This window comes from Anas platyrhynchos, chromosome 5 (genome assembly GCF_047663525.1).
Source record: "Anas platyrhynchos isolate ZD024472 breed Pekin duck chromosome 5, IASCAAS_PekinDuck_T2T, whole genome shotgun sequence".
Classification (NCBI taxonomy): Eukaryota; Metazoa; Chordata; class Aves; order Anseriformes; family Anatidae; genus Anas; species Anas platyrhynchos.
In genome coordinates this window covers 35,357,167-35,369,438 of record NC_092591.1, presented here as the reverse complement: position 1 = coordinate 35,369,438, position 12,272 = coordinate 35,357,167, and the positions used below count along the sequence as shown (strand labels likewise).

At 38.2% G+C, this 12,272-nt stretch overlaps 1 protein-coding gene across 4 annotated transcripts in view; it reads left to right on the top strand.

Moving 5' to 3' along the window:
* The window catches only part of RBM25 (RNA binding motif protein 25), a 33,359-nt gene that overhangs the window by 3,515 nt on the left and 17,572 nt on the right, over nt 1–12,272 (top strand). For all 4 annotated transcript variants that reach the window (XM_072038813.1, XM_072038814.1, XM_027457941.3 and 1 more), the window contains 5 exons: nt 3,609–3,729; nt 6,518–6,567; nt 7,598–7,768; nt 8,849–8,906; nt 9,873–10,033. In XM_072038813.1, the coding sequence (XP_071894914.1) occupies nt 3,624–3,729; nt 6,518–6,567; nt 7,598–7,768; nt 8,849–8,906; nt 9,873–10,033 (546 nt within the window). In that variant the 5' untranslated portion in view covers nt 3,609–3,623. The remainder of the gene's footprint in view (nt 1–3,608; nt 3,730–6,517; nt 6,568–7,597; nt 7,769–8,848; nt 8,907–9,872; nt 10,034–12,272) is intronic.

The following is a 12,272-nucleotide window of genomic DNA, read 5'->3' as shown; positions in this document are numbered from 1 at the left end:
CTGCAGCTTGCTGACAGACACAAAAATGACTGCACTTCCAGTCTGATGCAAGGCCATCATTTGGGGTTTTGTAGATGCCATTATTTCAGCGTTTTTAATAGTGTCAGGCTAGATGCTCCCTGTTTTCCTTATACCTGTGTTTTTGTGGTCACTGTTAAACTCATACAAATGAACGCCTCCCTTGAAGTGCTGCTAGTTAAGCAGCATTCTTGATAGCTGTGTTATACAGCTGACTTAGGGAGGGAATAATTCCATAAATCAAATAAGAATTTTAAAATATTTCAGGACCTTAGTTCTTTAATTGCACATTTGAATATTTGGGGGAAATCTGAAAATCACTGCCTATAATGCTGAGACCACAGTAAATAGACCAGGCAACAATCGCTGAGCTGAACTCGTGGGGTTATAAGACAGTCTACAGAGAAATTAGATGCTGTTTCTGAGATCTCTACAAGAGTATTCTCCATAGGCCCAGCTTAGAATCTCTTTATTTCCCATACTCAACTCAAGCTTTGTCGTTGGTTATAAATTTGAGACCCCTCTGAGTGCTGGAAGAGCGTGTATGTTCCTTGTTCTCCAGCTGTTGAAAGAAAAAATGTGCTATTTGGTTTCCTTCGTTGCAGCACCTCGGCTGCTGCAAGGAACTGGAGGCATCTTCCTCTCTCATCTGGCTCCCTCACTTTTCCAGCAAGCAGTTTGTTGGGCTCCCACTGATTCTCAAAGTTTTCATAACGGAAACAGAACTGAACAGTTTTTTCTGGTGGTTTCACACTTGTAGTTACAATAGGAGAGAGCCCAAGGCTTGCTTTACTGTCGATCTTCAGTGTCACAGACAGCAGAGGTACTAGCACTGCTTCATCCAAGATTTAAGTCAGCAGCAGAGCGGCTTTCTAGCTGTGTTGTGAATAACCATACAAGCATGGAAGAAAAAATGAGTGCTTCAAGTAAAAAAAAAAAAAAAAAAAAGTTTTTGTAGCTCTGCAGGTAACAGTATGTTCCCATCTGACTAGAAGACAAAGACTAAATTTGATCCATCTTACAAACTGCCTTGTTACTTTTATGCAGTAATGATTACTTGACTGCTAATTTTTTTCAATTAAATAAAAACAACTTAGTTCGTTATGTTTCAACGTTTTTTAATTCAAGGAACTGTTTCACTTCTTAGTCTTTTTTTTTTTTTTTTTCTTTAAGCTTCCCCAAAATGGTGTCTCAGATTAGTGCTTCTCAGAGCAAGAGGAGGGACTGCACCTACTGGCAGCCTGGAAAATTACTTCCCCAGTTCGTTCTTGTTTTACAGCTCACTCTTTAATGTCTTGTGGACCTCAGATTGTGTAATGCTGCTGTAGCCCCTCTGGAACCTTCTCAGGGTTAATTGTACCACAAGTTAATTGTGCCATCCTGTCCCAAAACTGCTTTGAGTTTTGTTTAGGTAGCTACCAGTGTGCAATATAGATAAGGGCTGAGAGCCTTAAAGATCCCAATTTCCTGTCTTTCCTGTGACCCTTGCCTGGTTTGGTTTTTGTTGCTGTCGAAATGTTTTAGAGCAGTGGTACAGAGGTGGGCCAGGGAGTCCAGGTCTCTTCTGTACCACCCCAGCTTCAGATTCTTGAGGAATGTCAGCTGATGTGCACCTAGTGCAACGAGACTAGAAACAATGTTCCTCCAAATCAAAGCTTTTGGCAGTACACATTTGCTGCTTTTGCTTGCCCATTCAGTTTAAAAAATCAAGGGTGACAGTAAGGAGGTAGTGACTATAAAATACAAAAAGTCTTTCTGTTTATTGTATAAAATCTTTATTGAACTGTTGGAGGAAAGCTTGCATTTGCTGTCTTATCTTCCACCAACCTAAGATGGTGGTTAGACTTTGTGTCCTTGTGACCCTGCGTCCCAGGAGTGTTTCTCTTCTCCTGGTGAGATGATGAATGCTCTTTGGGCCCAATTAATGAATGCAGTCATCATGAACCTCTTGTAACTGATGTAATTGTAAATCTGTCTTTGGGTGAATTATGCTATAGGATCATGTATCCATTGTTACATCTAAATGCATAATTTCTGCAGTTCAAAGGCATTACCAAATACATATGGGCTTCCCTTTCATCCTCTCCAGTCCACTGTATGCATTGATCTCACAGTTGTTTCCCTAGTCTGTGGGAATAAAGTTTTGTGTTTGATTGTTATAATTTTTGAACTTTTTCAAATGCATCTCCCGTTACGGCACAGTACTGATACTACCTCTTAGCTCTAGTATTGAAGATGTCATTGCCTACTTGCTGTTGTACATATAAGGAAGGTACATCTCTCTCCAGCAAAGCTCATTTCCTGTTCCAGTTGTGCTTGGTGCCAGGAAACCAGGGCATGCATCATCCAGTCTACAGGTCTGTTTTAGTTGTCAGAATTTTATTTGTAATAATTCTTGTACTGAGGGCCTCGGTTTTGATTTGTGGTTGCCTGTTTGGAAAAGAGCTGCAGTGAGGATGCAGACTGTGCTGCATCGTGCAGTACTGTATGGTCCTTTGAGAAGGGAACATGTCTGCACAGAACTGCCAACTGGGCTATCGGTACTCTCTGATACTCATTGTGATTTGTATCTGCATAAACCAGCATCTTTGAAGTTCCTCTCTGCAGGAAGAATGTACCTATGCACTTGCAAGGAAATAACAGCTATGCCAAGTTACTACAGAGTAATTTGGTGTGTTTTCACAAGCCGAACTGCAAAGATTTAAGCTGGGTGTGACCAATTACGTGTATTGGTAACCAGTGCTCCATTTCCTCTTTAGAGCTGGGGGCCAACCATTTTTGAAAACTTGACTGTGTAAGGTTGCTGGAAGCAAGAACGTTAATTTTGTTCAGGGTGATCTTGAATCTTATGAGGCAGTGTCTGTGACAGGGTCCGTAATATCTACGTAACAATAACCATTTGAGCAGCAAGTGGTGTTAAAACAGCTCTTACTCTGTGATAGCATATTGACCCTTAGCTCATGGGCTATCATCCAATCTGAGCTCTAGAAGATGTGTGAACTGGGATGTTAAAAATAGATCAGATCTTCTGAGCGTTTAACTGTCTCCGTGCTGGAGTTTGGGGCTTTCCCCAGTGTCTGTGTTACAATCCACAATTCCTGCCAGTGCGTGAGGATGGATGTCCCAGTTCTTTCCCTCAAATTGTTCCACAGTTAGATCATGTGTGATCACTTCTTGTTCTGGAAAGCTACTTTATTGAAAAAAAGTTACCAAAATTAAATAGTTCTGTTTCCAGATACTGGAAAAAAAACCCACACAGCTTCATTTTAAAGAAACTGCCAACTATCAAATGCCATTTAATTCACATTCTTTGCAAAATACTGTTATGAAGAGTCAGGTATAGTTCTGTTTTTTTAAGTTCCTTCTGAAACACTTTTGTAGAAGTACTATTTTTTCATTGTGAGGGAAGGTTTACTATGGAGGAAACTTAATGATCAGCTGAGGAAAGAGGAAATCAAAAATAGTTTTAATTTGTAGCTGAATGTCCATATAAAGGTTTAAAGTCATAGATACATATAATTTGCACCCCTTTTGTAATATGTGTTTGGGAATTGACTAATACAGTTCTCCTTTTCTATCTTTTTTGACAGATTACAACTGTAAGAATGTCTTTTCCACCTCATTTGAATCGCCCTCCTATGGGAATCCCAACACTACCCCCTGGGATTCCACCTCCACAGTTCCCTGGCTTCCCTCCACCTGTGCCCCCTGGTAAGTTACATTAGCGCATCAAGCTGCTGTAGAAAGCAATTCCTCATTCCTCATTATTCTAAGCTGCGTTATTTATAAAAGCTACTGGGTATTAATGTATTTCAGTAACACTGATCCATGTACGTTGCAGTTGAGTTTCTAGTGCGCCCATGCAGGAATTCATGTGAACAAACTGTTTGGTCTGCCAATAGCTGATTACTTCTGACCAAAAATTAAACCATTAGAGTTAACACCAGATTTTTTGTCCTTTCTTTCAAGACTGGACCTGTGTAGTGATTTTTGTTAATCTGAGGTATTTTAATAACCACTGCTTTGACACTAGACAGGTTTTAATTCCTTTCAAATAAACATTGTAATAGCCTTTGAAAAGGCTTGTCTGCACTGAGAATGTGTGGTGTGAGAATAGAGGAGCAACTTCTGGAGAAGCTCCACCTTTTCACATTGTTTTCTCTCTTTCTTTTTTTAAATCCATTTCATCCCCTTTTTTTTCATTCTACTTTTTACATGCTTTACTCCACATGTCTTAACTTATTTTTCTTATTCTTTCTAATCTTCCCCAAACTAATTCTACTTTTTCTCCTTTCTTTATCTCTAAGCTTAGGTTCTGTTTTTGTGTTGAGACTTTAATTTGTTGGTCTGGAACCACCTTTTTTTCTGTATATTGCCAGGATTGAAAGTGACTGGAGGCAGGAGATGAGGGAGAGTGAGAGAGAGGAATACTTTAGAGAATTACCCCTTTAAAATTTATCATAATTTAGAGGGCTGAACAAAATTTCTGACTGTACGGTCTTGAGCTGTGTTGTGCACAAGTATTTTGTAGACAATAAAGGCTTTCAAAAACCAGATAGCTGAACTCAGAAATGGTTTGTGCATATCCATTCATGCTAACATCATCGTGCTAAGCCTTACTTGTGGGTTCAGTTTTCCCTCCCTCCCCCAAGATCCATGAGATGTTATCTGTACCTCTGATCTTTACTAGTTATGATTTATGTAGACTTCTGTGAAAAGCACTAGATAACTTTTAAAATGCCTTCCTGAAGAATACTTTAAAAGGCCTGATACAAATTTCTGCTCTGAACACTTAATTCTTAACACATAAAACAAAGATCTTTTTGTGCTGTCACTGTTTGACTTTTATAAAAGTAGTCTTGTTTTAGTATTAGTAATCCAAATAGATGGTGGATTGGAGGAGCCTGGTGTTAGGAGAGAACTTAATTTTTCTCTGCACACCAGAAATTTGATTTGCTTGCATGTAGAGATAATGTCTTATGGCACTTGGATAAGGATCTCTCATTTCTCAGCCCAAGTGTGTGAATAGAGTTGAAAATGCCACAATGACCTTTTGAAAATCTATTTTGAAGTTACTCCATGTTATAAGATCACAATTTTACTAGTTTAAATGTTATCTTTAGCTAGCTGTTGGGCAAAAAATTGTGCCAGTTATCCAGCCTCCATTTTTTTATTGAAGAATTTTGGCTAGAACAGTGTGCTTGTGTAAGAAGTTAGGAAAATGTTTTTGCTTTGCTTAAAAATATGGTTGTTAAAATAAAAATTTTGGTGGTTCTGGTATCTCCTGTCATTTTTGAAGATTAATCAGATACCATTAAGATATAAAACTCAGTTTTTATATGTAAGAAATGCTCTGTTGGGTCAGACCTGCAGTCCACATAGCCTGATGTTTTGTCTGGGCAGTGGGATGATTTTTAGGGTGCATGTTTACACCTAACTGCTTTCCAGGTCTGTTCCCTCATATAACTGTGGTTTTCACAGCCGATATGTTAGGGATGTGTGATATCCTGCACTTCCTTTTTTCTGCTAATGGACTTAGGATTCATGAGCATTTTAAGCTTTTGAACCTGCTGATACTGTTGCCACTGTCACCTGCTGCAGCAGATTACAGAATTTCATTACCATAAATACTATTTACTGTGTAAAGTGCTACTTTTATGTCAGTCTTTAAACCCCCTGTCTCTCTGAATTCTGATGTGGGAGTTTGGCAAATGTCATTCAGTGGTCTTGTAGACCTCAGTCAGGTTCCATGCCTTGCAAATGTCCCCATTTGAAGAGTCTCAGCGTGAAGTCTTTTCTTGTAAAGCAGCTGCCTCAAAACTCAAGTTATGTAGTTGTCTTCTCTAAGGCCTCATGCTCTTCCTGCGTTGCAGAGTTTTGGTCTCTAGGCACTAGCAAAGATACGGGTGCACTGAGTTTTTATATAGCAGCAAAATGATTTCCATAGTCTTGATTGTCAGTATGTTTCCTGACGATGCCCAACATTTTATTAGATTTTTTTTGTATCAGCTGGCATGTAAAGGTAAACAGCCTTTATTATGACTGAATATTAGCTCACATTATAGTATTTAAGGCCATCGGTGAACGTTGTAATAGTGGGAAGGAGGATATGGCATGACTTCACATGATTAAATACTGTTTTAAGTTAAGTTTTAAAGATTTCAAGTCAAGTGTTAAAAAAAAAAAAATTCATCTGCTTTTTTGTCTATGGAATTTCCTGCCTCATTTGTCACATAAGTAGAGCAATACTGTGGTTTGAATGTGCTTTGAAAATAAATTTGTTTGAAGAGCAAATGTGAACATGCTGAAAGTGATCAGGACGTTTATGTTTTTTAGTGTGCTCAGAGTGTGTTTGAACGCTTAGAGAATGACTGGTAATCAGTACACTAAAAATCTTGTGACCACTGGTTTGCAAATCATACCAGCAATCAGTTCATTTGTATTTATCAATAATCTCAACAGGACAGATTGATTGATAGCAATGTCTTGTCTTTCTCAGGGACCCCTATGATTCCTGTGCCAATGGGCATTATGGCTCCTGCTCCAACTGTAAGTATTACACTAGGGATGAGAGGCAATAAAATGGAGAGTAAAAATTTCATAGGTAGTAGATACCAACAGTGGTTTTATTTTATTTCATCAGAATTCATACTGTGAAATGAAATACATAGTTTTTATTGCTGCTATGTCAATATGCTAATTGAAGCATGACGGTTACTTCTTGATGTGAAGGTGAATTACCGTTCCTATGATTTTGCTTAAGTGAAATCTCCCCAGAATACTGAATACTGAATTTTTGGATAGCTTGCATTATTTATTACAGGAGGATATATTCATGATAATTGGTGTATTTAAGATAAACAAATGCTGGAACAAATTCATTATTCACTTTCCTGATAAAATTATTTTTAATAGAAGTTACACATCTTGAAGGGGTTTTGAGAAGAGAGACTCAGTGCATATTTACCATTAAATCCTAGGGTTAATTTTAGGGTTTTGCTGCAGAGGTGCAGCAAAATGGAACAAATGATTATGCCTAGCTCTATACACTCTATTTCACAAATGGTTGCTCCTTGCCTGAAAGCAAGTGGCTAAGAGCTGTTTATTGACTAAAACAGTAGCATTTATTCACTCACTCTGTGAAAGCCTTGAGACCTGTCATTTGTCCATTGATGCCTTCTGAGGTTTGAGTCAGAGTTACTTTTCTATTTGCAGCTTGTTGTTTTTTTTAAGAATACAGTACACTGTTAGGTGAGATGCTACCACTTGTGACTCAAATGTTGCAAATGCGTAAAACAAGTGATACTTAATGTTTCTGTATGCTCGCCTTGCGGCCTTCCAGTAGCCATGTTCAGGTACACCTTTTTTCTGTCTCTTTGCCAGAAAAAGGCATTCTCTTTGTGTTGTATGAAGTATTAAAGTGTGAACTACTTATTGATGTCTCACTCCATAAGCCTGACTAAGGTTCATCTGAAAAAATATTTTTCAAATACATGTCTATGTGCAATTTTTTTTTGTCTTAGAGATTTAAACACAGAAAAACACAACACTATTTTATACCCTTTTCTCCTCTTTCTAGGTATTAGTTCCTACCACAGTGTCTATGGTTGGAAAACATTTAGGAGCCAGAAAAGATCACCCAGGCTTAAAGAACAAAGAAAATGATGAAAACAGTGGTCCCACTACCACCGTTTTTGTAGGCAACATTTCTGAGAAGGCGTCGGACATGCTCATACGGCAGCTTCTAGCAGTAAGTACAGTGGGGCTGCTTGTTAAATTTCATCCCTGGCTAAAGAATGAGGTTGTGACCCCCAAATAGTGAAAGTAAAAACAGAATCGGTCTTACTCACTGGAATAACAGTCAATTAGGTTTGAGTTTAAAGTCAGTAATTTAATGAAGAGTAGATCTTTTTTTAGTTGTATGTGTCAGTGAATGTAGACATGTAGCTTATTTTTAGTAATGGTTATTCTTTTTACCTGTCTTCCTTTGCAATGTATTAAAGGTTTTGTAGTGTTTAAAATAGTAATATTTAATAAATATTTGAAAACAGTGGTATTTAATAAATATTAAATATATATAACACAGTAATGAAACGTGCTAATACATAATGAATATTAAATATAAATATTTAGTCAATTTTAATAATGGCAAAGGAAAAAGATCTGGGGGTGTTGGCCAATGTTTGCCTGGACATGAGCCAGCAGTGTACCTAGGTGGCCAAGAAGGCCAACAGCATCCTGGCTTGTATCAGGAATAGTGCAGCCAGCAGGACCAGGGAGGTGACTGTTCCTCTGTACGCTGCTTTGGTGAGGCTTCACCTCGAGTATTGTGTTCGGTTTTGGGCCCCTAACTACAGGAAGGACATTGAGGTCCTGGAACGTGTCCAGAGAAGGGCTATGAAGCTGTTGCAGGGCCTGGAACACAAGTCCTGTGAGGAGCAGCTGAGGGAACTGGGGGTGTTTAGTCTGGAGAAGAGGAGGCTCAGGGCAGACCTTATTGCTCTGTACAGTGCCCTGTAAGGAAGGTGTGCGGTGTTGGGGGTTGGCCTCTTTTCGCAAATAACTAGTAACAGGACTAGAGGGAACGGCTTCAAGTTGAGCTAGGGGAAGTTTAGGTTAGAAATTCTGAGGCATTCCTTCTCAGAAAGAACAGTCAGGCATTGGAACAGGTTGCCCAGGGAGGTGGTGGCATCACTGTCCCTGGGGGTGTTCAAGTAAAGGTTGGACGTGGTTTACTGGGTGATATTGGTAGTAGGAGGCTGGCTGGACCAGATGAGCTTGGAGGTTGTTTTCAACCTTAATGATTCAATGAAATTTATCTTTACTGCAGAAATGTGGCTTGGTTTTGAGTTGGAAGAGAGTACAAGGAGCATCTGGAAAACTTCAAGGTAAATGTTCATGCTTTCTGAAGTCTCTAGTCAGACTACTGTTTTTATTACTTGACGGATTTTCAAATGTCTGACACATTGCTATCCTACTACTTAACATGTTAAGGTACTGCATACAATACTTAACTGATAAATGCTTCCTGATAAAGAGTTAGTATTTTCTGTCCTTGGAATCGAGACAGAAAAATAAATGCAAAAAGTTTATTTGGTGGACTAATATTCGTCACTTGTCTGTTCTGAGACTGACTTGAGAGTTTATAGACCATCCCCAAGAGATATTTACTGGTCTGGACTTAAGTGTTGCAAATTTGCTCTTTTGGAGAGTAATTGTCTATTCTGTTAGTATATGTTATTCATACTGTTAAGGAGGTTTTCCAGATTTAAAATTTATCTTGTTTCTGTATCCCCAGATTGAAATGATTTATTTCTACCCATAAACTTTCTCTAGTGGATACAGGAAATAACAGTGAAGCCTAATAAAAATTATCTTCCATAGATTGCTTTTTTAAGATGTAATTTTCTTCATCTTTGTCATATATCATTCTTTCTTTATTTTGCTCTCATAAGGTGTCTGTCTCACAACTTTATGTACTTGTTCTGAAGAACCTAGTTTGAAGTGCTCTCATTTAACAATGAAGTGTTGATTGACATCCTTGGTCTTCAGACAATTGCAAATCTACCTGAGACATGTCTTTATATAGACTACATTTATTAGTTAAGGTCATGTCAAAAGCCATATAAACATAGTGTATTCATTGCTTATATTTTATTCACTGGGCCATTAATTATTCCGAAGATTCATGCAATGAGTTGTCTTGCTGTTTCTTGTGTATTCCTGGTTTTAAATAGTGAAATGCCTGTGTTCAAAATGTATTGACTCAAAACACATGGGTTGTTTGTTTATTTAAAGTTAATTACCTGAAGAGTTTTAGTGCTTCTGTTTCTCATTTCAATCATTCATTTCAGCCTTTGGATTTTGTGAGTACAAAGAGCCAGAATCCACACTACGGGCATTGAGACTACTTCATGACCTCCAGATTGGAGAGAAGAAGCTGCTAGTCAAAGTTGATGCAAAGACAAAGGCTCAGCTAGACGAATGGAAAGCAAAGAGAAAGGCCTCTAATGGGGTACGTATATAATGTATGATTTGTATTATTTTGGCAGGAGGGCTAAGTAACATACTTGCTAGATCAGACTGTGAGCAGGTCTCCTGATTTCCTTTCTTGTCTCTGCTGTTTGGTTTTGCCAGAATCACATGAATGAGTCTAAAAATAAGTTGAAAGGCAGTGAAGTGTAAGATCTTAGTTCAGCAGCACTCTTGAAAACTTTCACCATGTTTACTACAACTGTTTGAGTTACTCTGCGTATGTGGTTAATACATTTTAAATAGTTTTCTCTCTTCCACGTAAACTTACAGAGCAGTGTATATTTTAGAATGTCAGTGCACAAGTTAGCTTCATTTAACTTTTATGATCATAGAATTGTAAAATACCCTGATTAAGAACAGACACATGAAGATCGAGTCCAATTCCTGATTTTGCACAGGGCAACTTAAGAGTTAAATTATGTATCCACAAGTGTTGTACATACAAATACTTTTTCAACACTGACAGTATTGGGGCCATGAGCGCTTCCTTTGAGGAGTCTGTTCCAGTGCCTTCCCCACCCTCTCATTGAAGAACTTCCTTTCCTAGCATCCGATCTGAACTTTCCCTAATGCAGTTTTAAGCCATTCCATTGCTGGTCACCAGCAAGAAAAGATGTATACCTCCTCCTGTTCTCCCACTTGTGAGAAATTTGTAGATAGCAATGAGGTCACTCCTCAGGCTTCACTTCTATAAGCTGAACAAACCAAGTATCCTCAGCTGCTCCTTCATAGCAATGCCCTCAAGTCTGTTCATCATCTTTGGTACCATCCTTTGTACGCATTCTACTATTTTTTATGTCTATTCTGTATGGAAGAGAATAAAAGTGTGAACAGTACTCGAAGTAAGGCTGCACCAATGCTGATTATAGTGGGATAGTCGCTTTTTCTGAATGGTTAGCTAGACTGTGCTTAATGAGCCCCAGGTTGTCTATTGGATGCCAGGGCTCATTACTGATCATGACTGAAGCTTAATTTATTCAAACTTCTTTGTAAACTACTACTGGATATCTAGAATTAATTTCTAGTTCATTCTAAAGTCCAGTAATATGTGCCATCCCTTATTCTGTTGCTTTAGTTTGGTTTAGAAACTCTTTAAAAGTTTATAAATGCTAGAACTAGTTACTCTTCCAGAGTTAGCAAAGTAGTTGTTTGTTCTTTCCCCTCTGCTGATGATCTTCTGGAACAAACTAATGAAAAGGAAAGGAGCACATCGTTCAGTAGAAGATGCAGTTACCAGGCAGTGGGCAGTCAACTGCCAAATTTCTGTTAAAAAGAATTCTGTCTATTTTTGCTGAAATAATGTATCGCACATCACAATCAAGTTGTTGAACTTTAAAATAGTTCCAGAGCAAGCCCTATGGATGCATTAAGGTATTTGGTACTTAAAATAATTACCGACTGTAAAACAAAAGTGAGAAGAAGCTCTTGTTCAGGAAAATGAAAATACTAATTACACTAGCAAGTCAATTTTTAGAAGTCTTAGACTTGCTTATAATGGTGTGTAAAGTATAGTGTGAACACATGTACTTTCATTTTATTTTATTTAGCCAGAGCTAGAGGCATAGTGATGACTGGAAGCGCTTCGTGCTTTTACCCGTGTACCCAGCATATGGTATTAAATTCAGTACCTCAATAAAGGAGAGTGCTAACTTCATGCATTTTGAATGGCTTAATATATTAGCTGTTAATCTAGATAGGGGTTTGATTTGGCTGCAGGCTTCCTTTTTTCTTGTTGGCATCACTTGTAATACCATGCTTCACAGCTGAAGCTTAAAGCACCAGTGAAGCTTTTTCTACATTTCATGAACTTTATTTTCTGTGAGCTCCTGGGGGTTTTGGGGCAATTGATATAATAAACTGGAGGCTACTGTTTGTAGCTTTGAAGTTGTATTTTGCGGAAGACATCAGTGGATGGTGATTGTATGGAAATGTAGAATTAGAGTGAGATGAGCACCATCACCATCAAAGAGCCATTTGGAGCCAGGAAAGGCTGTGAATTGCTGAGGAATTTTGATAAACGTGTATTTTAATCATCCTGCTTGTGGTTCCTTTCATACCATCATTAGTATCCTGGTGCCACACATCCGAAAGTTGCAACATTTTTCTTTAATCTATTGTTTTTTAAAGAAATAAACGTATAAAAAAACGTGATTTCTTAGAACCTTTATCAAATTAATTCCTCCCTGTGATCACTTCTCCGTGGAGCTCTACGGTTCCAC